This window comes from Triturus cristatus, chromosome 8 (genome assembly GCF_964204655.1).
Source record: "Triturus cristatus chromosome 8, aTriCri1.1, whole genome shotgun sequence".
NCBI lineage: Eukaryota > Metazoa > Chordata > Amphibia > Caudata > Salamandridae > Triturus > Triturus cristatus.
In genome coordinates, this window is record NC_140591.1 from 998,616,909 (window position 1) to 998,644,644 (window position 27,736).

At 47.2% G+C, this 27,736-nt stretch overlaps 1 protein-coding gene across 2 annotated transcripts in view; it reads right to left on the minus strand.

The window, feature by feature from the left end:
• The window catches only part of UGGT2 (UDP-glucose glycoprotein glucosyltransferase 2), a 1,472,699-nt gene that overhangs the window by 746,046 nt on the left and 698,917 nt on the right, over positions 1–27,736 (minus strand). The window contains exon 16 of one of the 2 annotated variants that reach the window (XM_085622546.1): positions 22,432–22,563. The exons of the other annotated variant lie outside the window; for it this stretch is intronic. Within the exon in view, the coding sequence (XP_085478672.1) occupies positions 22,432–22,563 (132 nt within the window). The remainder of the gene's footprint in view (positions 1–22,431; positions 22,564–27,736) is intronic. 2 annotated transcript variants of the gene reach the window in all.

The window sequence follows — 27,736 nt, forward strand, 5'->3', positions numbered from 1 at the left end:
ATTTAGCTTTTTACAACTAGCACATAGCAAGTCTTGGTTTGGCTGTATTCCAGAAGAATTCTGTGTTTTCCCTTTGTATTTGCTTTAGGAAGTTGTTATTCGTGGGAATGGGCAGTGGGGGGGGGGGGGGAGGAAACGTTGGCAGGACTTTCATTTTTACATTTATTCTTCCCGGACAGCAAACATAGAGTGGAGATCATCTCATCTCATCAAGTCTTTATTGAGTCTGCCAGACTAGTTGGCCTTAAAAGTTCCTGTACTGTAGGAGTATTTTTAATTCCCAGGTATTTAATATATACTTTTAACCATTTGAAATAAATGTAAGCCTCAAGGCCCACAATTGCTTCATTGCCTTTCAAAACATAAAGAATTTAGGATTTTTCCAAGTTTATCTCATATCCCTCTACTGATTCAACCTCCACAAGCAGGTGGATCATTGCAGGTAATGAGCTTTCTGGAGAACACAGTGTAAGAAAGACAATATGCATTTAAAATGATCTTATGCTCCAAAGACACTTTTAACTGGACATCTTAAGGAAAGTGATTAACGCAATTTTATTATTTGAGAATGCATTTGAGAGTTGTAGTTAAATGCTTTATCTATTCAATTAGATGGCTGTAGGCTGACAAACTCATAAACATTGTACACATGATGTGTATTAGATAAAAGGATATTTATGGTCTTAATCGTGAAAGGCAGCCTAAAAGATGTTCATTAAATTGCTTAGTCTAGGTCACTGGATTACCCGCATTATTTTACTGTTACATAATGAACAGATAAGACCTTGGCCCGGAGAACATGTGAGTGAGAAGTTGGCCTGGCATATGCTGGTCACTAGTTAAAGTGACCACCTTGCACCAGTCCAATTCGACTCTTATGGTAGATAGGTTTAAGACAACCTTTTAAAGAAAGCTATCCTAGTGGTAGCTGTGGAGAGCAGCCTTCAGGCTAAGTCTCAGAGGAATGTAAAGCAGCTTGTTTTACCTTATAATCTCTTGAATTACCAAATGAAAGGAAAACCACACAGGTATATATATAAAATATATATGCATTTATTTCTAGACACACTCTACTAATCTCTTTATGAGATTAGGAGTCAGGAACATATGCACAAATTAAAATTAAGCACTTATATGGCTGGGGCCCTAGGGGCGTACCAGACTATATACTAAAAAAGAGGTATAAGAAGAACGACTTGAGAAGGGAGAAGGCCTATGGTCTTCAGAAGCATTTGGGCCTCACTAATCCACCCAAGGCAGGTAAGTAAAGGACCCATGGGAGACGCATGCAGTGTGAGAACACAGCCGCGGATCCCAATAGACTTCAATGGAGCAAGTCGCGGTTGGAATTTTAAAGTTTTAGGGTACTTCGGGAGAGTCTACAAGCAAGTCACTTACAGGGTAAGTAGTTCGAGTGCCAACACACACAGGAACACCGGAGTGCACAAGTTACCTCACCCAGGGAAGCCGGGTGCATAGGTGTCTTTTGGTGTAGGGTCGCGGAGTCGTTTTCAATGGGAGCCAAAGAAGACTTGCTGCTTGTGAAGACAGGAGTAGTGTCCGGTGGAATCCAAGTCTGGATTCTGAAGAAAGAAGACCTGAAAGCAGTGGAGACAGTGTTCAAAGTCACTTGCCAGTGACCCGGGGCCAGGAAGCTGGATGCCCACAGATGTCGGGTGATTTCAGGTGATCACGAGTGTCTTGACTCTTCAGCCACGGGGTCCAGGAGGCATCGACGACGAGCAGGAGCTGGATTCGGAGTGTCCCACGAAGTCTGCAGCTTACTGAGGTGTCGGCAACCGGATTGGAGCCAACAAGCCTTGGCAACAGCAAGTCTCGTGGAATGTGAAGAAAGTTAGTGGTGCAGACCAGCAAGGTCTGAGGGACTCACCCAGCAAGGGTAAGTCAGGGCAGGCCTGGAGCAACCAGGGGAGCCCTTTGGTTCAATGAAAAAGTCTTGAAAGGGATTGCGAAGATGCCTCGTGAGGATTCACTTCACAGGAGCCCACGGTCACTCGGGACGAGGTAGGCCTCTGATTTTCGGTGGAAATCCTGCTGGGGGCTTGGACCACACGTGGTCCACTGCACAAGTTCGTAGAACGTCGTGAAGGGGTTGCACTCGACAATAGTGCATGGTACCCGGGTATTGCTGTTCCTCGTCCCTCGTGGGGTCCACTCGCCTCAGGTTTGCCGGGGACTCACAATGGCTGTCGAGAAGTCAGGAAATCCACTTCCGGGGCTGCAGGGACTACGGACTCCGGCGGGAGCAGGAAAGTTTGCGACCGTTGATTCAAAGTTTTGGTGCCTTCCAAGCAGGGGAGTCACTCCTTGACTCCAAGGGAGATTCTTCAGTCTTCCAAAGGTAGTGGAACATCGAAGGTCCAGGATTCTTCTTGTAGAGCGTCGTCCAGGGATATCTAGTTTGCAATGGCAAGGTTTCCCTATCTTATACTAAAGGAAAGGGAGGGACTAGCTCTATGACCACTCCTATGAGAGGGTCAGGGGAGTGGGTGGTTACACCCACTTCCCTTTGTTCATTTTCGCTCCAGAGCAGGGGCAGGTAGCCCCTGAACCGGTTTGAGCTGGCATATGCACAGAGGAGCCTACTGCTCCCCCAGTGCAGGACCTCAAAGCACTCTAGGAGTGCACCCCATCCAGCCCCAATACACTAAATCCTGTCTGGAAGGTGGTTACACCTCCCTGTGACAGGATGCCTATTGTTGGGCCTCCTCCACTGTGAGTTTCAGTCAGCAGCAGGAGGGCAGCCCAGTGTCTGTGCTGGTGGCATCCATTTTGTGATGCCAGGGCTCTTTCAGATTTCTACCGTGTTACCACAGTAGGTACATGTCTTCCCCTCTAGAAGGGTGAGATCATAATCCCACACCAGTTACTTCTGTGGGGTATGATTCCAAAGCGTTTGATACCAAACACGACATGTTTTGATACAGCCATCCCAAAGTTAGCATTTACCGCTAGGTTATAATGCATTTAAGAGTATATGGTTTAACCGCATCCACGAACAGCTACAGAGAATAGACTATGAGAGCTGCAGAGGGGCCCTGCTCAGGCAGAGGCACCCCCTCACATAGAAACCAATCACCCTGCCCTCAGGATTGATAGGGCCTGCCTTAAGGGTGACTGATAGGTTTATATGTGTGTGTAAGTTGAGATATAGGGAACCTATAACTCAGTGAGGAGTGCTAACACTACCTCACCCAGGCTGCAGTAGCAGGCCTGTGGTGTCAGATTTAGTCTGCTTCCCAGGGGTGGCATAATACATGCTTCAGCCCCTGGTAGGCCTGTGAAGTACCTATGCTCTTGGTACCTAAGGTACCATATACTAGGGGCTCATAAGGTACCACAATATCCAATCACTAGTGCATCTAATATGCACTCCAAGTTGTTTAGAGAGAACAGAGAGGCTGGGGCCCTGATTAGAAGGGACCCAGGCAGACTATAGCCAGAAACCAGTGTAAACATCAGAAAAGAAGTGGGGGCAACATAAGTGCAGATCCTACTCTCCTACAATGTGCTTAGAAAAACATTTGTGAGGGAATGCAACAGACCAGAAAAGTCTGGAGACAGAGGGGTTGGAGTAAGGTCTAGAAAAGGGGAACACTGTAGTGTGTGAATGCAGAAAATTACTTGTTGACAATTAGAGATGAGGAAAATATCAGTAGGCTGAAAATAAGGAAACATTAAGCTTCATTTGTAACACATCAGTGAACTTTGTTTTAGCATCCTAATAGGGAAAAGTAACACACACGTAGTACTGTTTGAATGTGCATGTGTTTATGTTGAATGCAGAAGAACAGTACTGTATGATCAGGTCTGTGATGGGTTTTAAAGGGAGGATACATGTAGTAATGTGTAATCTTGTCTGCTATGTGGAGATTAGTCCATGAGACCATGCTGTGTGTAAGAAGGGTGGGTAAGAAGTGGCTGCTCACTTGGTTTCGCTTGGTTCCCTGCTGTCTTGCCGCTCCTGTGGCCGGGCTTGGCTCCGCCCCCCCTGCCAGCAACGATAACGGGACGAAGGACCGGCTGGGCTTGGCTCCGCCGGTCCTGGTAACTACAATACCCAGGATCCCCTGGGCCAGGACGCCAGTGCAACACTCGCCAGGAGGCGCATAAAGGCCAGCCTGGTGCAGAGCCCCTTGTTTTCTTTGGCTGCTCACTTGGTTTCGCTTGATTCCCTGCTGTCTTGCCGCTCCTGTGGCCGGGCTTGGCTCCGCCCCCCCCCTGCCAGCAACGATAACGGGACGAAGGACCGGCTGGGCTTGGCTCTGCCGTTCCTGGTAACTACAATACCCAGGATCCCCTGGGCCAGGACGCCAGTGCAACACGCGCCAGGAGGCGCATAAAGGCCAGCCTGGTCCCTCGCCTTGAAGGACGCGCGCGGGACGCGCCAGGAGAAGCCCGGGACAAGGGCGGGGCCGTTTCCAGCTGTTCGAGGCCGAAGGAGGCTGGGCTGGCCCACCTTATTTACCTCTCTAATCCTCTGACCCGCTGGCACCTGGAGTAGGAGCGGTTTAGTTTTGTATTTTATTAGTCCTTCTCTTTGCTGTAGTAGGTGCGATCGTGGGTTGCATATATATTGAAGCACCCTTACAATGAATAAACGGAAAACGGGCGACAGGGTGGTTGGCACTTTGGACACTTTCTTAAAAAGAGCGGAATCTGTCTTAATCCACGAAATAGAGGCTACTGAACGAAGACTTTCACTAGACCCCAGGACATTAGGGGGGGGGGGGTCCACGTCATGAGCGCTTTTACATACCACCCGGTCACCACCCGAAGTAGCTGTTTTCACCGCTTGTCCTCGGTCTAGGTTGCCTAGTCCAGTTACTATTAGCCTTGAGAACCACCCGCTGCCCCCACCGAGTCTTCCGTGCATCCCCGCCGGAGTAACAACAAGAGGAATGAAAGTGGTGGGGAGAATCAATAAAGTGCCACAGTAAGAAAGGGGCGCAGTACCACAAAACAAAAACATCTTTTGCCATCTACTGCCACAAATGGGGTATTTGTTTTTGGTAGCTCAAGTACTGCACCCACTGACAACCCTTCTAAAGTTTCTACAGACTTTAATCACCTTATGAGTAGAAGTGACTTTTCCTCTGTCTTAAAGGAGCAACTAGCCGTTTTATTTGAGCCGCTCATCAAAAGACTGGATTCTGCCGGCCACAGGCTAGCTAGGATTGAGGATGCCTTCGCACGCCTACCACAAGAGGACCAGGCTCAGCACTCCAAGCAAGACACTACTGGTAACATTTTGGCTTCGGCGGGGGATATTCATAAGGACCAGAGTGGTGCTAAGGTACAAGCTAAAATACATGCGGTTGGGGTAGATATAGTTGGAAGTGCAAGGACCATCCAGACAATTGGGCCCAGCAATGTCGAGACAACTTTCAACCAAGGGCCATCAGCGCTAAAGAGCCCTTGGAGGTTGAATAATAACAATGATGTTGGTGGTCAATTGAGGCATTCCTACCTCCATCTGCCCCCCGAAGAGATCCCCTACACGATCATCCTGGCAAATGTTCCCCCTCTTCCCCTGGGCACACAAGAACACTGGTCCTCTCTTAAAAATAAGGCCCTACATTACTTGAATAAAATGGCAGACACAGGGGACGGCTTATTTGAGGAATTTAAAATGGTTAGACAGATTGAATGGGTTGGGCAATCTGCTAAAACTTTAAAAGGGGATTGTGTAGTACTGAGTTTTAGGTCCCCGGGTTTGGTCCGTCATATCCTAGAGACGGCCGGTCATGTACCAGTTGATGGGGCCTCTATTGGCATACTTGCCCTTTGTTTCTTTCATCAACAGTACTCAACAGTACTCGCCCCAGAGACACAGGGATGCCCGATTAGTACATCGTAATCATCTTAGGCCAGACTTTTCTATTCAGCTTAATAATCGCTTTGATGCCTTCTCTTCACTTGAAGAAATAGATTGACAGTGGGTGGGCGCCTTTGGGGGAGCAGTGACAGGAGGTTCTGGGACAGGAGGAGTGTTATCCACTACCAGTCATTCTAACCCAGTAGACCTTATGGTCCAAACCTTGGCTCCCACCACTGTTGTAACGACTTTGGATAGTCGCTTTATGGCCCCAGATGTTGCCACTGGGTGCCTGCTCCCTATCTCACAGAAAGAATCTATGATCATTTCCTCGTGGAACATAGCGGGTTTGGAATCAAAAGTTGCGTCAGTAGATTGGTCATCCTTTATTAACGGAGTGGATATATGGGCGTTCCAAGAAACCTGGTCAGTGGACAATGTGTTCCATGTTGGTTACTTAAATTTCTCGAAACCGGCGAACAAGGGTTTAAGGGGGCGGCCGGTAGCAGGCCTAACATGTTGGATTAGGCAAAACGAGGGGATAACTGCGGATGAGATTCCTCTTGACAATCCCGACATCCTCGCTATAAGAGTAAGATCTTCAGGAGGCCTCGATCTACTTCTGTTTAATGTTTATGCTAGAGGTCAACCGGGGGGCAGGAGTTCTCAGGTTATTGCAGCCCTTGAGACCCTCTTAGTGGAGGGTGTTCATAACACCAACTTGATCATCACAGAAGACTTTAATACATGTTTCGAGCCGCTGGACTTTGATGATGGTAGGCTTAGTGAGGAGGTGGATTCTCTTTGGGGCGTGCCACAGTTGGACCTCCAACCTATCAAAAAATGGACCGAGGCTGCACTCCAGGTTAAAGGGTTGTGCCCGGAATGGGTTCTCAGGGCAGTCAATGGCAGGACGAAGTCTGATGCAATGGGGGATGGCGACCTTTGACAACGGGCGCCACAAAAGCAGGATAGATTATATCCTAGTAAAAGTAGAATTTTGGCATCATGTCTTAGACATGGAAGTACAACTTCGCCCCGAAAGTGACCATAATCCCTTGGTACTTACATTAAAAGGTTTGAGCTTTGGCCCTACAGCCATTATGGAGTCTGATAGCAGCTCTAACCACGTAATATTGGGAAACGATCTGAGAAGGGTCCTTTGGGATAAGGTGGCCCTTGACGAAAAGAATGTGTTAGAAATTAGGGCATTAGTTACAGGATCATTGGGGAAAATCAATGATTGCGGTTCGCAGGAGACACTCAAAGCTAAACTGCCAGCAATCCACAATGAGCTCTTTAGTAGACTGAAAAAGTATTTCATAAACACCAAGCCGATAAGAGCGAATCGTAAGTTGGAACCCACCTCTTGGTATAACGACCTATGCAGGTCCACTCACAAAGTCCTTGTGCATGCCATTAAATCTAGGAACCACACTTCCATCCAACAGTCTAGGGCACTCTATAAATCCACCTTAAGAATTGCAAAAAGAGACTGGGATGAGGAGCGATGGAAGGATCTGCTGCTAGCATGTAAAGGGAGGAACATGACCCAGTTCTGGGACCTAATAAAATGGGGGAATGGGCAAAGATTGATCTCCCCAAATAATAATGTGGATCCACACCACTGGGTTGCCTTTTTTGAAGCTCAATATTACCAGGATATGGAGAGTGAAATCACCGCTCCGCTTATAAGTATAGATACTCTCTTGACGTTTAGTACCAAGGAGGTCGAGGTGGTATTAAGGAATATTCCAAGCAGTAAGGCACCAGGGTCCGACTGCATTCCCCCAGACTTATTCAAACAGAACGGTGACCTTTGGGTTCCTTATATTACGACCCTGATTAATTCACTAGCGGGGGGAACTCCATTTCCAACCTCTTGTTCCGGGGCGGAAATTATCCCGATTTACAAGAAGGGGGACCGTTCCGCTCCAGCCAACTATAGGCCCATTAGCCTTATCGATGCCTTACAAAAAGTCACTGCTCGGGTCCTTTTGGGTAGGATCCAAAGCTGGATGACTAAAGAAAATATTCTATCTTCCTTACAAGTAGGGTTTCGGGCTCACATGGGGACATTAGATCAAGCTTTTAGATTTGTTATGCTCTATTGGAGGGAGGTCCTTCTAGGTAAGGGCCTGATTTTCGCAGCATTTGTAGACCTAAAATCTGCGTTTGATCTTGTTCCTAGATCTAAATTGTGGGATGTCCTGTTGGGACTAGGAATGCCCAAGGAATTGGTGGACTTTGTGGTTAAGCTCCACAACTCTAACTATGCACAGGTTCGGTGGGGGAAACCAGGCGAGGTCACTGAGAAATTTAGTGTTGGGAAGGGCGTTCGCCAGGGGTGCGTCCTGGCCCCAACTCTTTTCTCACTATGTATTAATGGGGTGGTACAGTATTTTGACAACTTTCCCACGGACGCGCCCATGCTGGCTGGTCAAAGGGTACCTTTGCTCATGTTCGCCGACGACACCCTGATTCTATCGAAAACGAGGCAGGGCCTTCAGTTGGCACTGTCCCGTTTTGAGGAGTTCTGTAGTGACCATGAGCTAGTGGTCAACGTGGGAAAGACTAAATTCATGGTACTCCATGGGGCAAGGCCTGTTCCAGCCAGAGTCTTCATGAGCGGGAAGCTCCTGGAACAGGCCAATGTATTCACCTACCTGGGTATTACTCTAGGCGAAACATTTAGTTAGTCCCCCCATGTGAAGTTACTTGCATTGAAACATTCCCAGCTAGCTGGGGCGCTTATAAAGGAACATAGGCTCTCCCAGACTAAGCCAATAGCCCCAGTTGTAAAAATGTACACCCTGAAAATTATCCCAGCTATACTCTATGGCACCGAGATCTGGGGTTGTAACAATTTATTAGATTTAACAATGGCCCAAAATAAGTTTTTAAGATCTATTGTGGGCCTCCCCAGATCGACTCCCCGTATTCCCCTCCTTCTTGACCTGGGTTGCAATGCAATCAAGGATATTGTTCAGTTTAGAATGCTGGCCTTCTGGAGAAGGCTCTGGACTGTACCAGAATTACTCCCATTTGCTAATGCTTTACTTGAAATAAGGGGTTTGGATCGTTCAAACAAGATTTTATGGCTATCCAGAATTAAAACTCTACTTATTGAGATGGGGATGCGGGACTTATGGGTGTCTCCAGAGTCGGGTGTATTTCCATCGAAAGTATTATATAGAGCAGCCTATTGGGACTTAATTAAAAACCGGAGGCATTCTATCATGGGAGGCTCTTCACTGACAAGAGTTTTTTTGGACTTTAAAGATGACCCCCGGATGGAAGGCTACTGGGATTTAATCACGAAACCTAGAGATCGCAGGTTGTTCCACCAGTTCCGAGTAGAAACTCTTCCGCTTAGAAAATTCAATCGCAACTGGACTACTGGCAAGGGAGACAAGTGTCCATTTTGCCCAGAATTTGTTGAAAACATTGACCACCTTTTATATATCTGCCCTGCTTACCGTTTACCCAGAAGCGAGTGGCTTAAACCCCTATGTAGAAATTTGGGTACGAACTCTGCAATGATTGCCAAAAGACTACTGAAAAGTGGTGGCGATGCCACCATTATAATAGGGGTCGCCAAGTTTCTGAGCTGGTCCTGGGCTATCCGCGAAAGAGATGGAGGGTGATGATCGCCAGTTAAGGACACTCTCAGGATTGAAATGTTATGAGCTAAAATTAGATGTATGCATATATGTAAAGTTCTTGCGATTGATATATTTAATACTGTTTTAAAAGGCTTTTTTCAATTGTGTTTTTTTTGTTGTTTTTTTTTGTTTTTAAATTATGACAGCATTATAGGTGTATTCTTGGATGCATTTTTTCTTTTTCTTTTTTCTCTCTTTTATTTGTACAACTATCTGTCTTTTAAGATGAACAATCGCAATAAAGACTGTTTTGAATTGAATTGATATCACAAGTGTTACACTGCTCTGTTGCCATGGAGAGTCCACCCTATGTGCTGTTCTTTTAAAAGGTGATAGGGCGCCATGTTTCTTTTGTGTACGGCCGTGAGGAAGCTCGGGATCAGGTGAAACGCGTTGCCAATAAAGCTTTTTGTTGGAAAAAACCTTAAATGTGGAGTGCAAGCCTTCCTGAGATCATCTTCTCCCCGGACTTTTGCTTTGTTATTATTACGGGTTCTGCACCCACACCAAGCGGGAACGTGACCGCCGTGCCATAGCAAACAGCAATGTCCAGGGGGTGGGAACCCCGGGACATTGCAGGAGCTGGGCCTGGGGTGGCGGTCCCCAGGGCCATCAAGGGCTCCAGGAGGGGAGCCACGAGCCCCCCTCCCTTCATTTGCATAGCCCCAGGGAGGTGGTGGTCCCCGGGGCCGGGGGTCCGTAACGGACCCCCGATTTTGAATAATTAGTGCCCCGGGGAGGTGGTGGTCCCCGGGGCTGCCGCGTGCCCCCCCGCGCATATTCAAATAAAGCCCCGGGGAGTTGGCGGTCCCCGTGGCTGCGGGGGCCTCCGCAGGACCCCGCTATTTAATTTTGGCATTGACAATAATTATAAGAGCAGTAGAAGCTACTATGATCCTTACAGGTTGCACCCGAAGGCTAGCCATGGGGTCTTTCTTGGCCGTAACAAAGCAGATCTTAAAAGAAGGGGTTACACAACATAAGATAGTACACCTGGTAACATTCCGCTTTTGTTTTTATCTCAAGCTAAAACTCTGAGGAGCTGATTATCCAACCAGTACTGTGTGTACAGTCAATACAGTAGAAGGCAGCCCACCCAGGACCCAGTCTGATTAATCACTAAGCTTCTTTGGAAGGATGAGCAGGAGGAAAGAAGGATGAAAGTACTATAGACCGGCCCATGTGCAGCTCAGATCTAATTTCAGCAAAACAAATGGAAAAGTACACAGATCCAACATGTTTGGGTAGAAAACAGTAAATGACAGCCAGGCCGAAAGGGCATGGGAGCTGAAGTGACCGCCCCCCAGGTATAGTCTAAAAAGTTAACAGATGAACAGAGCAACTGTGGATCATTCTGTATGGTGCTGCCATCAGAAAGGTCAACAATAAATGTAAAGCTTACTGCAGAACCATAAAAGGCTTAGGAGGAAACAAGTAGAACATGCCTTTTAAGATTCACGTATTAGATGCAAACTGAATACGGAAGCGTGCTCAGAAGGACACAAAAAGGCGGATAGGCAACAAAATGCCTTTTCATAGCGGTGACTGTTAATTCTTTCAGAGTGGGAGAAAATGCAAAGCTCAGGATCATGGGATGGGGGAGCCACCTAGGTTTAAGCCTGCGGACACACACCAGGAAGTGAACTTATCTCAATGGCCTGCAAATAAAATTTTGGTAGGAGGTTTCCTGGCATCTAAGGTGCAATTTGCCAACTCTGGCTGCAGGCATTAGGGCTCTAGTTGACACAGCTGAAGTTAATTGCAACATTGCTGATTAAGCATTGGGACTAGTGGTTAAAACCCTATCATCCTGGTATGAAATGTGGCCTATTCTATGTGAGAAGGGAAGAGGAAGCAGAGTCCTCATTTCACACAGACAGGTACACCAAATACGCCTCAGCCAATCTGCGGCAATAACATGAGTTATTGATCCTCTCACAACTTCTGGAGGACCTTTAAAAGCAGAGGAATGGGAGCTAATGCACACAGCAGACCCTGCAAACAGCTGAACCAGGAGGCATACCTAGGAACCACATGGAGGGAAGTGTTTGTCACACATCAGAGGGCACTTCCTCTTCAGAGCAGTGGCAGAGGTGTACACATGGACATCTCGATGTAGAACAGATCATGTCCATCAATTCAGGATGAAGCACCCATTTATTATATATTTAATGAAAAGGTAATTTAAGGCATCTGCTTTCATTTTCAGAGCACTCACCAGATGAGTCGCCACTCAGAAAATGCCACATTATGGAGGCCACTCTCACAAAAGCAAAGCCTCACATCAAAGGGTCCAAGAACCTATTGCACCATGCCTCTTGATATAGTTAATGGTGATATTTTGTCCAACAGGACCCGAACAGCCCTCCCTAAAATGGAGGGAAGAAAAGCCTTCAGGGCTAGGAGAACTGCACACAAATCTAACACATTGATGCACATCTGTTGTTCCAATGGAGACCAAAGGCCTCAGTATCTCATTTCTCCCAGATAAGCACAACATTCCAATAAAAAGGAGTCCATAACGACCGGTACCTGCAACTGCCAAAGGCTGAAAAGACAATCCTTTGTGAGGTCGGAGGGACACATCCACCCTTGGAGGTATAGATGAAAGAATGGAAAACCGCTATGTGAGCCAAGAAACTTTGCTGATGCTGGTGCCACGGTCTCCATATACATCACTAAGGTGCTGTGTCATCTGCCATGTGACAAGGGGCACTAACCCGGTGCATGAGAATAGTACACCCAACAGATGGAGGACCTGCAGAATCAAGATTAAATTTGACTCAGAAATCTTGTAATCATACCAAATATCTTTTCTCTGAGGGCAAGAGAATGCTTTTATGCAGGCTGTGTTAAGATCCATGCTGATAAAACTCAGTCTCTGAGCAGGGCCAAACTGTGGCTTCTGAAAGTTGAAGGAGAAAGCCAAACAGTGAAAAAGATCCATGGTGGGCTACGAATCGTCTGTAACCAGCACAGTGGACCCAACCTTTACCAGTGAGTTACCCAAATATGAAATACATGGGCTCCTAACCTCCTCAGGGAAGTTGCCATCACCACTATCATTTTGCTGAAGCCTTAAGGAGCAATTGTAAGACCAAATGGTTTTGCCATGAATTAGCAGTGCTGGGGTTCTGCTGTGAAGTGGAGGTAACGCCTGTAATCATGGAAGATCGGCACATGCAACTAAGTGTCCTGGAGATTCAGGGACACCACTTAATTCTGTGCATTCAGGGCCAGGAGAACCTGACTCAATAACAGCATTGTGAACTTTTCCTGATGAACAAAGATATCCAGGAGCCTCATGTTGAAAAGGACCTAAACTCCAGATCATTCTTGCATAACAAGAAATAAAGAGTAAAATCCCATGCCGTTCTCCTTCAAGAAAACCACGTCTATAGCTCCAATATGTAACAGGGTGAGAGTTCCAACTTCCAAATTTGAGGTATGCACTTCCTTTCAGGAGGACGGAGTCTGAGGGTGAAGACAGAAAAGAAAGGTCACAGTCCTAGTAGAAAAGCAGCAGCATTCTATGAGCTATCATGAAGGGCTTCCATTGAGTTAGAAAATGAGACCCTCCCCACATCTGGAATGGCTGTGGCAGGAGGTTGAGTCAAGGGGTTTTCAAGCAGTAGATTCGGCAAAAGATGGGGGTGAGTGGAGCTGTTGCTGCAGTCACTGTTGTCCCTTAGTCTAATCTCTATCTCGAAAGGATTGGTAGTACTGCTGTGGGATCTCAACCACCTGTGAAGATTATCATTACCAAGAGGGCTTGTTGTCTCTTCCTGGAAAAGCCCTGAAAGCGTCCTGAGTGTTGGTGGGATTTCTTGACCTGGAAAGGCTAAAGCCAGCGAGCATGCCATTATGCCGCTATTTTTCAACCATTCTGGAGCCGAGTTGGCTTTCTCGTCAGTCTTGGCATCGAAGGATGTATACATAAAGTCTGCCTGGACAACTCCTAAAAAGCCTATGGAACGCATTCAGGCGAGCCTGCAGAGATCGACCACTGAAGCCATGGATTGGGCCATTGTGTCAGCTGAATACAGGTCTCACTTAAGAATTTGCTTGCAGGCATCCAAACTTTCATACTTTAGAATGATCAGAGAAATGGTTCTTCATGTGACCTGGAAAGCTTACCATAGCTATCCATGGCAACTGCCATGAGGTATGGACTTACCACCCAAGGAAGCACATGCCATTGGCAGTGCACAGGTCTAAGGTACCCGAAGCGAAAATCGTTTGGCCCTCCGAGTCAACTTGTTTGAATTCACAGTCCGAAAGGGCAGGGAGAGTTGTGTTGGGATTTAGCTTTGCAAATGATGCTTGAAGCACCAAGCCCTTATAAAAAAGTATGCACTGAAAGCTATGTGGGATCGAACGGTGAAAGACCAGGGATGTTTCTATGAACTGCTGAGCCCAAAAGGAGTTTCTCCAAAGTAGTCAGCACTGGTTCCAGAAATGCCTTTAATAACAGCAAAAGGGGTTCTGGGACAACAGAAGTCAACTGCAGAATCTCCATCAGGATGTTGGACTGAGGCTTTACCATTGGTAAGAGTAATGCTACCTCATCTTTTTGTACTAATGCTAAGGATTTCTCTGGATGTATCAACACCACAAGCATTTTGGAGGTCTATGTAGAATCCACCATTTCTGTAATAAGGAGGGGTAGTTTGTCAGCCTTTGAGTCTTCCTCTTTTGTACACCAAAAAGCAGGGTAGTCATGCCAAGCGCATCAGAATCTAAGCTGAAAGGTTGTTCCCTTTGTACATATCTCTGTTAAGAGACTCTGAAAGAGGCTGGTCCTTGATGGAAACATTGACCATATTCCTAGCCACTCAAATAATTTCTGCAGACTTTGAGGGCTGGAGCGGAGTGAAAAATTAATCTGAATGGCATCGGGGAGTAAGTCAAAATTGGCATCAAGGGCACTGGAGCCAGTGCCTTCATAGGTAAAGGCTTCGATGGAAGCGCTTCAGAGGTCACAGCCTGCGGAGGCATCGAGTCAGGTGGCATTGAGGTCCGAGACTCCAGAATCACTGAACTGAGGAATCTGAGGGAAGAAGTATCCATCAGAAACTACCCTTATTGCTGATGGGCCTCGTAGCACTATCTAACAAGGTGGTGCCCCCATGATCTTTATACGTATTTCAAAGATGCAAGTGACAATATCATACGGTAATACATAAAGAATTGGATATGGTACTGATGCTAATTCTCTGAGGCGGGAAAAGGAGCAGAGTTAAGTACATTGAAAATTTGCAACAAAGACAGTGCACTGGGGGTGCCCAACAGGTGGCCTTCATGTTAAATTGCTTGCAAGGCTGTATATAGGAATAGACCTGTGGAGCCATTGTCTGACCCTGGCCCAATCTGTTTCAAACTTATCGTTGAACAGTTCTCAAAAATGGTTAGAAGAAGTATGCCTAATGCAGAAGTAGCCCTCTCCTGGGACTAAATCCACTTCAAGAATTGGCATAGCCAAGAACATTAGCTAAGGGATGGAGTATGGCTGCATGCATATGGGGGTTAGCTCGTGTATATTTCATCGATGTGCAAAGACCCTATAATAGTCCTTGTACAGTATTTGTACAAGATAGCAGAAGACTTAAAGCAGAAAAAGACACATGGGGTATATTTTCTGACTTCCCTGAGTTCAATGCTGTAACAAATGTTACTGATGGAAGATCGTTAATATTGATGTTTCACAGAATCTCAAGAAACATCAGTTGGGTTTCACAGATGGTAAGAAAGAAAGAAAAAACTGACTAAAGCAAGGCATGTGTAGAAGTAGCTACAGTCTTCAGTAACACTAGGTTTATGTTAACCTAGTTAATCACCTTCCTCCACCACGTGTGCATGGCCCCATACATACACTATGCGCAAGATAGACAAAGATCACATGGGGAACGGTCTATGAAGATCTTCTCATTAGGTATCTCTTTAATAGCTTCAAATGAGAAATAAGCGGAACAATTAGCGATTACATTAGTAAAACATTGTATTGGCATAACCTGGCTAAGTTCAAGACAGTCCTGAAAATCAGGACTGAAGCAATTGAGGAGGAATGAATAGTTGAAAGAATGAAGTTTATGTTTGCAGGCATAATTGTACACACAAGACCGGTATCTCCCTTTAACTAGATAGAACAAGGATGTGAGTATTTATGATCTATAAATAGCAGAGGTCTTCAAACTGTGGGGCGTGCCCCTGGGGGTCCAGGGCTGCAATCCCAAGGTGGCGCAAATGTGTCTGCAAGTACTTGTAAATTAAGATGGCCTGGAAGAGAAACCTTTTTTATTTGAAGCGTTTCCAGGCTGCCTTTATTTACATGCAGACGTTGAAGCGCTTATAAAAACTGTCGGAACTGTAATTCTGAGTAGCCTGTAGAAGGGGCAGAGAGAGATGCGGCTGTGTCAGAGATGAGGCTAAAAAGAACAAAATATTCTGTAACTATTCTAGTATTTTTTTACCTTTAAGTATTTACATATAAATTATGCACATACACCTTAAATAAACAATAAATGCAAGTTAACCTCTTCAGTGCCCATGACGAAATAGTCTCGTCATGGAGCACGGTTGCGCTGTGCCCATGACGAGACTCATGAACCCCACCCACTAGTGCAATGCCCGGCACAGGAGGGGGAAAGGGCGTGGCACTGAAGGAGTTAAACTAACTTACGTTATTAAACTATTGTTGTCTAATGAGATCAGTGCAGATGTCTGTGTGTCACCAGAGAGTCACAGAACTGAATCCTGGTTGGCGCAGTGGGGAAGTCACTTGTGTATTTATAGTGGATCATGAAAAGAAAGAAGGGGCGACATACCCAAATTCTGCATATAGCTATGTCCCAATTCACAAATTAAAGTTCTTGAAGTGAATACTTATAGTTGCGCTAAACTCTCAGGGGTATATTCACAAGAACGTGTGATAACTACCGCAAGAGTAGCTTAATGCAACTCTCAACATCGCAGCCTATCGTGGGAAAATTATGCCGTGCCAACCAAGTATTCACAACACGGCGGTAGCATGCAATAGTCAACGCCACGCCGCAAAAATGTGAAACGTGAACGCAAAAAATCATGCGATGAGGCCATTCGCGGAACAAAAAGTAGCGAAAAACAGCCACAGGCTTGCAAATCCCACGCGTCTGGCGGGAAAATGCACCTTTAAACCCACAGAAACAACACACCAGAAACAAGCCAAAGCATGTAGCAACATGGATACACCCTGACCGAGCGCAGAGGCCAACGCGAACCCCACAACCCCCACAGACCACCAATAAGGAACAACGGGGACGGCCAAGGAGAAGAGGGGGAGGAAGACGGGGTGCAGTCCGCAGCAAAACCAGATCAGCGTCACGGAGGTGACAGAACACTACCAGCAACTGACCCAGAATTAGACCACCTGGAATGCAGTCGGAGTGCCGAGGAGGCCAATCGAGGAGGCCAAGAGGCGCTGGCATGATGTAACAACCTAAACCAGGCACAAACCCGCTGCCAACAGGAAGACTGTAACAGGCGGTGGCAGTCCTGCGCCACAGGAGGAGCTGGAGGAAACCGAGGCCACGGTCATCAGTGTGGAGACGGTGCAAGGAGTAGGGAGAACGGACACAGCTCGAGACGACCTGACACAACATCAACAGGGTGAGTAACTACCAGGGACTGGGAGGACGGAGGAGATGGGCACAATGGCACACATGCGCAACGAGATGTAGCACACTGCACACCCAAAATCACCCAGGATCATGTCCCTCATCCCCTTGGCACACTGCAGCACATACACATAGTAAGAACAGCACACCCACATTGACGACAACGTGGTACAATGCGCAAAGCCGACACAGCAGAAGAGAGGCCACAACTGGCTCCGCACATTCACAGAAACATGCCTACTACATCGTACAGAGCTCCAAACGGTGAAATGGAAATGTACGCATATGACCTCACATCCGTCATGCAGTCCAAATGTACACTGTCCCGCAGCAGTCATCAGCACCTCCCAAACAGTCACAATATACATTGTCATACAATCTGCATGTAACCCAGAACAACGCGCCAACATATATGTCAACACAATGTCAATATGCATCTCCCCTTCACATTGCAGAGGTGCACACAACACCTCCAGCAGAGCACAGAAGACAACACATCTGTGATGCCGGAGAGGACCACCACACCTTCGACACCGATGCCCTACAACAGCTCATGGACATCCCACGCAACCCACCACCAGGACCCGGGCAGCCAAGCTACCTAGAGGAGAACACAGAGCCTGCAACAGACCACACAGCAGGAAGCACCCGCAAGCACAGCTGGCTCAAAACACTTCACCCACCCACACATGACACCCCAATGCCATGTGTCAGCACGCCAAAAGGAGGTGGCCCAACAGGTGTGGGTGGGGTCCCAACCCATGGAAGGCGAACTAGATAACATACGTTGGTGTCTATTACCCTTCAGGGACCACCTACACCCCACAAAGGAGGGTCTGCCATAGGGACACATACAGATGTACATTCACAGTACACAACCACGCCCAGGGGCACGCACATATCAGTCACACACCCACGTTGGCCCTGCGTACGACGGCCCAGGCCACTCCCCTTACCAAATGAGTGGGTGATGACAAAGCTACATGTTCAAGCTCAAATCCGATGCCTGCGGTGACATGCCTACATCCGCTGTACACAGCACAAAGTAATGTTGCAGGGCCCCCATGCATACAACAAGACCACAGGGCCAAACGCAGTCAGGATGTTGAACTGGCTATGGGCACGTGCACCCGGACCCTTTATTGGCAGGGCCACATGTACAGTGACACCTGTGCTGGATGTGTGTGGGGTGGATGCAAGCCAGCCCTCAGGGAGTTGTTGGTGCTGGCAACAAATACAACAGTTAACACAATGAATACATAAAAGATAACACCAGCATCACAGGGACAACTGCGGAGCATCATGGAGGTAGCCTGAGCAAGTCCAGAGGGCACACAATGAGCAAACAGAAGTGTCCGTGAGTTGCAGCGCACTGAGGTCTGGGCACTACAGCTGAGCGCGCCCATGTGAAGCAAGTCTCGGATTGTGTCCCTTCGAGATATTCCTGATGCAGATGAAGTGGGGAATGTTACACCTGCATCATCTTCCTCATCAATGTCCCAGGTCTCCCACAGTGTTTGTGATGACATCACTGCGCAACCTCTCCACAACACAAAACTCAATCAGTAACGGACGATGGCTTGCGGTGCACTGAGTCAGTGGCACCTGGAGTGCCGAGAAGGGTATCAGTCTGATGATGGCATCCACGACAGGAGTGAGCAACTCCGTAAGTCTGTCAGGACCACCGTTTCGACTCTGGCATATGGCGGTTGGAGGTGGTCCTGGTGGTGGTGGTGGCGTGTGCCTCCTGCGGTGATGCTACGTCCGAGCCAGTCAGGACTCGATTTGGTGTGTGAGTCCTGGTGGACTGCAGTTGAGTCCAGAGGCAACAGCGCAGGGCCACAGACACATGGCGTCGATGACCCTAAGGTCATCGCCTCAGAGGCCATCCAATATCGCAGAAGGAGGGGTCCCGGACCTGACCAGCACAGAGTTAGTGGCCCCGGATGCACAGCGGCTGGCACAGGCACCCTGCCACGGGACAGTGACTTCCGGTGCACTGAGGTAGGTCCACGCGCAGTGAGCGGGTCCTTATCGATATCGAAGGTGAATGTGGCAGAGTCTTGCGGGGGACAGAGGAAGGTGTCCTCCAGGGCATGATGCGGAAGGTCTGATGTTATCCGGAAGCAGCAAATGGTGGTGTGGAAAGCGACAGCTACGTCCTCACCACCAATTCGTTATCAGCTACATGAGGATGAAAACTAGCCCTAGTCCATAGACTCGGACGCCACAAATGTACGACCAGAGAGTGTCAATGAATGTCGGGGAACTGATCTGGTGGCACCGGTGCTGCGAGGGGATGCAGTCTGCGATGATGCCGGTACACTGATATGAACTCCGCCAACGCTAAATCAAGACTGTGACCTACTGGACCGCAGTGTAGGCCGGAGGCAGCGGTTAGCAGTGGCACGCACACACCTGTCGTTGGCTCGTGATGCACAGAGTTAGAGACACCAAGGCAGTTGTCAGTAGTGTTCGATCACCTCTGTAACGATGATCTGATTCCCTCCGGACTGCAACGCGTCGCCCACTTACGCCTTGCGTGCAATGATATGTTTTCTGCCTTTGAATAATCGATGTTCAGTTCCAATTCTGTGACCTACTCTTGCACAGTGTTGGCCGAGGGCAGTAGTCCGCGTAGGCCCACAGACATGTGTGGTTGTAATGCTATGCACAGACTTGGTGGCACCTCATCGAAGGGTGTATAGTGACATGAACTCTGCCTTCAATAATGTTCACTGCCAGGGTGTAATCAAGACTCAGTTCTAAATGTGTGACCTACTTGACCGTAGTGTAGGCCGGAGGCGGCAGTAGAGTACGTCAACGAGAAAGGTCTAAAGCGTGCCTGTGTCGTGGAGGCCGTGATGATCTGAGAGGCTGCCAAGGTTACGGGCCTCGGGCTTGGAGCTTGCGCAAGCATGTGGTGGGCCCTCCTTGACACACGCCAGTTTCGGAAGGTGATCAGTGTGGCCTGGCTGCGCTGGGGTGGGCCTGACGGATTCGGGGTCCAGCGGGCCGGGGAACGGCAGGCGCACAGGATCGCAGGCAACTCCGCTCATGAGAGGACGGCGTCGGCCTCGTGGCGTGGTGAGAGATGTCGCTCGGGCAGAGACGTTGGGCTTTCTGGAGGAGGAGGACCACGCCCAGGGCTACATGCTTTTTATTCACACCCCTACGCTGGCCTGGCGTACGCGGGACCATCCCACTCCGCTCACGCTTCGGGGGGGCGGGGGGTAACAGGCAACATTTCCGCAAACTCCCCCGCTGGCTGGGGTGACATGGTTGCGGCCACTGTCCACTACACTCCATACACCAGAGGTGTATGTCACCATGGATATGGGTGTGTTCTGCATGCTGCGGTCTGTCCAGCACATCTCGGCAACTCTTGGCATTGTGTACTTTCCCAGTCATGGTTCTCCTGCCTCCTTCACACATGCCTGGTTGCCACCTCTCCCCACATTGGGCTAGTGTGTGGCTGAGGTGCCATGCTGTTGATGGCTCATGTTCACCGCTTGCCCAGGTTACCATTGTGAGTTGTTCTGTCGTGTCTGGTGGGTGGGCATGTTGTTTAGCATGTTGGTTTTGATTTTGTGACGTGTGCATTGTCAGAGTTGTGGTTGCATGGTTGTGGAGTAGAGGTGGTAGAGGTGAATGGGGTGTTCATTTGGAACTTGCCAAGGGACTGTGCATTTCCCTTGGTGACATCCTGGGGACGCTGGTTGCTGATAGACTGTCGGAGGATGGAGGAATCGTGCGCACTGGCTGGGTATTTGGATGCGACATTGGTGGAGGTTCCACGATGTTCGGTTGTTGCCTGCACATTGATGTGAGACGTGTGCTTTCTGTTGCGGTGATTGTGTGCTGTGTCGGCAGGGGGCACAGGTATGACATATGTGCTGTGGATTGCCCCCAACACGTGCGTGCACCCAGCTATGGCGTATGGGCCTTGCTTGGTGTCCAGCGGATCCTGCGCATTGTGTTGGATGTATAGGGACTGGGGTACCAGGCTGATGGTAATGTCCAGGTCAGGTGTGAGGGACTTGGATGCGGCTGCCTGTGTGACTCCTCCGACTGTGGCGGGTGTTGGTTGGGGGGGTACCAGGGGCCAACAGGTGCAGAACAGCCAGCAGATTTGTGTGGGGTGGGATGTTGGTTGTCCGCTGTGTTGTTGCCGTCGGCCTGTTGGGCGTTGTTGGTTAGGATGCGTATGATGGTCGTCCTTTGGAGCCAGTAGTGGGCAATGACATTGTCAGGTATTGGGTCTGTGTGGCTGGTGAGTTTCCTGGGGGTCCGCTTTCTTTGTCTGCGCTGCCTCTGTGGTTGTCCGGGGGGGGGGGGGTTCCGGGTGGGTGATGGGGTCCTGGGGTGGTGGCGGTGGGTGTTGTGGCCCTCTTGGGTGTCCGGGCCGCATGACCAGTGGCTCCATGGCATCTGTTGCCCTTCTGACGTGGCTGTGGGCTGTGCTCCCTTTTGTGGTGCGGGCTGTGGTCCGACTTTGCACCAGGTCAGAGCAGGTGTTATTTTCCTTCTGCCAACGTGCCTTATTGCCTGTTTTGTGTTCTTATCGCAGTTCTGTCTGGTCATTGTGAATGTTGAGGAGTGGTGTTGTTGTGGCTTTCGGCACGGCAACGTCTACTCTGCATCTCATTAGCGATGGTTGCAGGGGTCTTCTGTGGCGATGTTTTTTGCGGCTGCTATTGCAGGTAATCTGGTGCTGTGGGCTGTTAACACCAGCTTGTGAATGGGGCGATAAATTAATCGCAACTTTGGCTGCGATAAAGTGCCGTTAACTCGGCAATGGCTCCTTGTGAATATCCCCCTCAATGTTCTAGTTTATTGGATGATAATGCAGGTAATCATGCTGTAACCTACCCAAGACTCAAGCGAACTGTTATGTTTACGGCTCTTATAATTTCCCTGTGGAAAATGAAAATATATATTTTCCCCCCCAAAAAGTTCATAAAGTTATAGCCATTCGTTTGCTGTTATGTCAGCTTTTCATTGTTTAAGCTTATACTTTCCCTCTTTACACGATTTCCTATGTTAATCTGAGAAATTGAAGAACGAAAATAATTAGGTGCAGTAATTCAACACCAGTCACAAAGAGATTCCTGATTTCGCATGCGTTTTTATCACCTTAAGTCATTTAATCATCACACCTTTTGATTTACTCGTGCTGTCTTTTTTAAAGATCAATTTCCTGAATTTTAAGACTGCTCGCCTGGTGCATTTGCAAGATATTTGCATAAATTATGTACAATGCCAATTGGCTCACCTTCATTTTTTCTCCATATTCAGATTTAACACCCAGTATCTCTTGAGTGTTAGCGTGGGGAAAATCTTTTTTAAGCACAGTTTTTACATAATCCACGCTGAGAACTTCTACATCTGTCAGCTTGTTGTACATCTGTAACAATCATGAAAAATGTGGAAAAGTTATTGTCCTTCATTTAACTGCACTCACAGCTTTTCTCCAGCATAGTTACAAAGAGACAAGAAAAAGCAAGCCTGTGCCTACCTGACCTGCTCTTCTAATCAGAACTCCATGTGTATTATATATATATATATATATATATATATATATATATATATATATATATATAGATAGATAGATATAGATATATATTTGCAGATTAATAGGTAGCACAGAAAATTCCATGATAAGAAGGTGAATGTTAATTCACTCCCAATATTTGTGGAAAACATTGTTGGATCATGACCCCTAAAAGTTGTTTTTTACGTGGGAGGTGCACATTAGCAGAATCCCAATGTGGCGGCTGCAGCCGGTAGCTCTACTCGATGCATCATATGGAGAGGTGCTCCAGACGGCTATCATTCAGTTTTTTAATAAAAATGAGGGTACTGCTGGGGATGCCAGTGCGGAATGGGATGTCTTTAATGTGACAGTTAGGGGCACATGCATAGATATGACTCATAGTGTGGTTTAAGTTGGAAAATACTTTAATAACCTTGGAAATTTAAGAGGCCACTAATGCCTCATCCCAGCTCAGGTGACCAAGGCGAAGCAAGACTACAGTGAGACACTAGATAGACTGGGCCTCCATCGCTACAGGGAATACATTGGTAGGGAACATGGCAAAGATGATAAAGGGGTGCAATGGTTGGCCAGATTATCTAAATCAGACTGGAAACCGATAACCAATGTCTGCCTTCCACCTATCGCCTCACCTCATTGATTGTTGCCACTCAGTTTGAAGTGAATAATGCATTGTGTGCATATTATGCTTCCTTTTACGAGAAACGTAATGCTCACAGTGTGGTTTGCCAGAAAAGATATGTTTGTAACACTTGGTTGCTAAGACATATACCAGACCAGACACTAACATTGGATTCGCCCATAACAGTTGAGGAAGTAAAAACTGCAAAGAAGGGTTTGGCTCGGGGGAGAGATGCCTCCCAGGGGATCTATGTCACCAATGGAGCAATACTTGGCCCACGCCTTCTGAAGGTTTGCCAGACAGCCAGGGAGGTGGAGAGATTACCCCAACTATATCTGAGGCCTTGTTTATTGCCGTGCAGAAACTGGAAAAAGTGCCACTGGACATGGGTTCGTACAGCCCATTATCCATGTTAAATCTGTTTTATAAGATCCTGGCAAATCTGTTAGCATATAGACTATCCCCGTTGCTATCTGGACTCACATTCAGAACAATCACTGAATTTAACAAGGTTACACTATTTGGTGAACAACCTCTTGTTGGGATGCCGTGACCCTGCGATCGCTGCAATTGATGCGTAAAAGGCTTTCAACACTCTGAGAAGAGATTATTTACAAGTAGTGATGCAAGAGATGGGGAAAGGAGTGGGATCCAGTGCTTAGGTCCCTTTACTGTACATATTGCCCCAATACTACAGCATGAAATGGTAGAGTTGTCTCATATGTCTTCACTATACAGCATGGCCAGCAACAGGGATACCCTCTGTGACCCTTATTATTTGGTTTGGCAGTGGAACCCCTGCCGACTAGGCTTAGGAAAGGGGAACCACATAGGAGTATCCCTGAAAGGGCATACGTTCGTCTTATCGTGTTATGCAGACAACCTATAGTTTTATGTCCATATCCCCACTGCACATATTAGGGTGTTACATGAGCACTTCGAGAGAATTGGGGCCCACTCATGTCTTCTAATCAAGAAAAATAAATCATGCTTATTCCCTCTAAAGGATCATGCTACTATCGGGGTGCCATTGAACTGGTGGCTGAGGTCCTTCTGCTATCTGGGAATCAGAGATTCCTTTCAGTACACGACTATGGTAAATCTGAGTAGGATGTTAGTCATGGCCATGAAATCAGCAGACCCTTTCCAAAATGGGCAGGTTAGCCCTATCTAAGATGGTTACCTTACCTCAACGTTTATAATTGTTTGCCTATGTCACTGAAGTAGTGCCTCGTGGGTTTTCTTGGAAACGAAACAATTTACTGCTCAAACTGATCTGGGGTGATCAGAGGAATAATATGCAAATTACAATGTCCGATTCAGAGGTGTGCCTTTGCCGGCCCGGACTGAGAAATATTATCTGGCGGCCCAGTTGCATTGGGCTGCGAAACGGTTGGGGTGTGAGCACCTACCAGAGCTGCCTTATATTGCATGGCCTGAAGTTAGAGTTCAGTTATTACATTATATGTTTAAGACTGGAAGTAAACTGCAACAGCGATCCCAGCTGCTGAAGGCTGTCAAGTGCTGTTGGAAGAAGTCCCTCGCTTGCCCTAATTCTGACCTGGCATAGGCCCGTGAGCTGCCATTATAAATGTGCACCGCAATGTATAAATGAGGTGATGCAGTAAAGAGTGACATTTGGTCCCATGCAGGTATTGATACGGCTGGTTATTTATTTGATGACTATCAGGAGCTATTTTTTGAATAGCTGCGGCAGACCACACAATTACCAATAGGTTAGTTTCTGGCCCATGCAGCTCTGAGTCAACATATTATGCTTATCTGGCTGCAGCGTAACGCAGAGCTGCCCATCCACACCCCCCTACAACACCTATTAACACATACCAAGGCTAAAAACTCTATCTTGCATTATCCAGCAGTCCAAGACAGACAATACCCCTCTACTGGCTAAATGGGAAGAAGAACTGGGGAGAAAGTTGACTTATAAACAAAGTGCAACAGCATAAGGGGACTCCTCGTTAGGGTCACATAATGCCAGGTTTAAAATGATTTAATTTAAGATATTTTATAAACCAAAGAGGAGTGAGAAGTTTTTGAATGGGTATGCCCTCGGCTTCCATATTTTTTTTTTTATTTTTTTTTGGGAGTGTATAACAAACTTTATTGATGACTGTAGCAAATGTGAAATGTATCAGTCAGTCAACAGTGACAGTCTTTTACTTTTATATGAATAACATTACAGATATGACTTATAGTGGCAATGGGCGGCATTTCGTAAACGATGCTCGGCTTCCATATTTTAGTATTCAATAAACATAAAGAGATGGGAGACCCAGTTTCTTAGGAAAGTGCATTTATGATATGTATCCGAGACAGGTGAGCAATATGCACCAAGGTAAATTGGTGCTCGCTTCACAATTTCTCAGATAGAAATCTTTCTCTAGAGTGGTGAAATACTTTTCTTGCCCCAGTCCCCAGAAGTTTTGACTCTGCCCAACAGAGAGGATGAGAAAGTTCCTGAGACCTGTCCCGGAGTGCAAGAAGCTTGAATCACCAAGCTCTCCATGGAAGGGTGGTTGGACAAGAAGTGGAGGTGCCCAGGGGAAGGGTGACAGTGCCTTGCTACTAATCTATTTACTGGTGAAGCAGGATTCTCCCTTGCTGGCACTACTGGTCTAGTAAGGTCTTATTGAAAGGGAGCAACGGTTCAGGGTTGGGACACAAGGCCTAAGAACCTCGGTGAGCTCATTTTGTGTCAGTTGGGAGCAGGGGTAACTTCAGAACCTCTACAGCCTTCCTCACCACAGAGTGAAAAGATGAACCCTGATGAGGAGGAAGCCCCAAAGGAAACTCCATCTCTCTCTCAGGTCAGGTGATGTATCGAGGCCACTGGCCAAAGAGAACCCAGCAGAATCTGATCAAAAACATATGGGATAGTGTGGCAATAGGAGAGAACAGTTTCCTGGAGATACCCATCTTCCTCCTGTAATCTTTGGGCTTCTCTGCTGGATCTGTGCTCTTGCATGTAGAGCACTGGCTCTGATCCTGTAGGAGGCAGCAGTGGTGATAGGTTGGCTCAAAACGTTTGGGGACACCACACTGGCGACTTCAGGCATGGAGCCATTTGTGCCACTCCCACCGCATACCATTGGACTGCCGTGGAGAGAGGGATTTGGCTGGAGCCGGAGGATGAAGGGGCAGCTCCAAAAGACTACAAAGTTGGCACAAAAGGCGTGCACATGGGCATGACACCCAGTCAGGATAAGGTGGCATAGATGTCACTGAAAAGAATCGACAGAAGAGGATCAGATTATGCAGGAGCATTGACAAAATTATGTGGCAAGAAAAGCAAAGTATGTGGCATAACGTGGCATTTTTTGTGACAACATTATTGCATTATTTTGTCTTTCTTACATGTTAACACTGTCTGGGTAAAGGTTCCACCTCATTAGTAACAGTTTAACACTCAACTGCAGTAATAAGTAAAAGTTGACTTTTGTGAACGGCCTTCCAATATGCGGCACCACATGTTGCCGCATTTTGAGTAACTTGAATCCATTTGAGGTAGACAACAAAAATGGTAACATCTACAAATTATGCAGCAAATGATGGATTACGTGAAAAATACAGAACATTCATAATTATGCGGGAAAACGCCCCAGCTACAGAATCACATGATTCCAGAGGCCCTGACAATCATGGTGACCTTGAGCGGACCCAGGTGTGACATCCACCTCTTTTGTAGGGACAGGCCAGTGCCATGAAAAGTTTTGCCTCCCTCTCCTTTATTGACTTGGGGAGCATACTGAAGCAAGACTCACATGACTTAGAACATGGCACAGGTCAGGGTTGGATATCTGCCCCTTGCAGTCACTAAAGGTCTTAAAGCCTAAACGCTTTGGGAGAGACAACCTAGTACTGCAATTTTTGAATTTTTTGAGAATTTGGAGTGCTTATGTGCAAAAACTCTCTGAGAGAAAGAGCTCCAGATCCGTGTCGAAAGCATGGAAGAAAGGTAACTAAGGATTTTGCGCAGGGATAGGCGAGAATGTGGTATTGGTGGCATAATCACAGGTCGGGAAAAATCTTTTGTGGGACACAAAAGGTGCCTTCTTGGACTGTCGTGGCTGGTAGGAGATGAATGCATTTACACAATACATAGATTTCAGCAAATTTTGATGTTTTATTAAGTCCCTAACATCCAATATCCTACTACATATAACAAATCAAGTGATGGCATATCAATGGATGGATAATGCCATCCATTTATAATGGCTCTCAGCTTCCTTTAGTAAATGATAATCCAAACAACAGGAGTAATGCAAATGTCTTAGACAATCAGACTGAGATAACTGTAATAAAAGTGGAAGAAGCGCTTCGAATAATCCATGAATTAAGTGCCCCGGTACGAATGGAGTACCAATCCACCTATTTAAACAG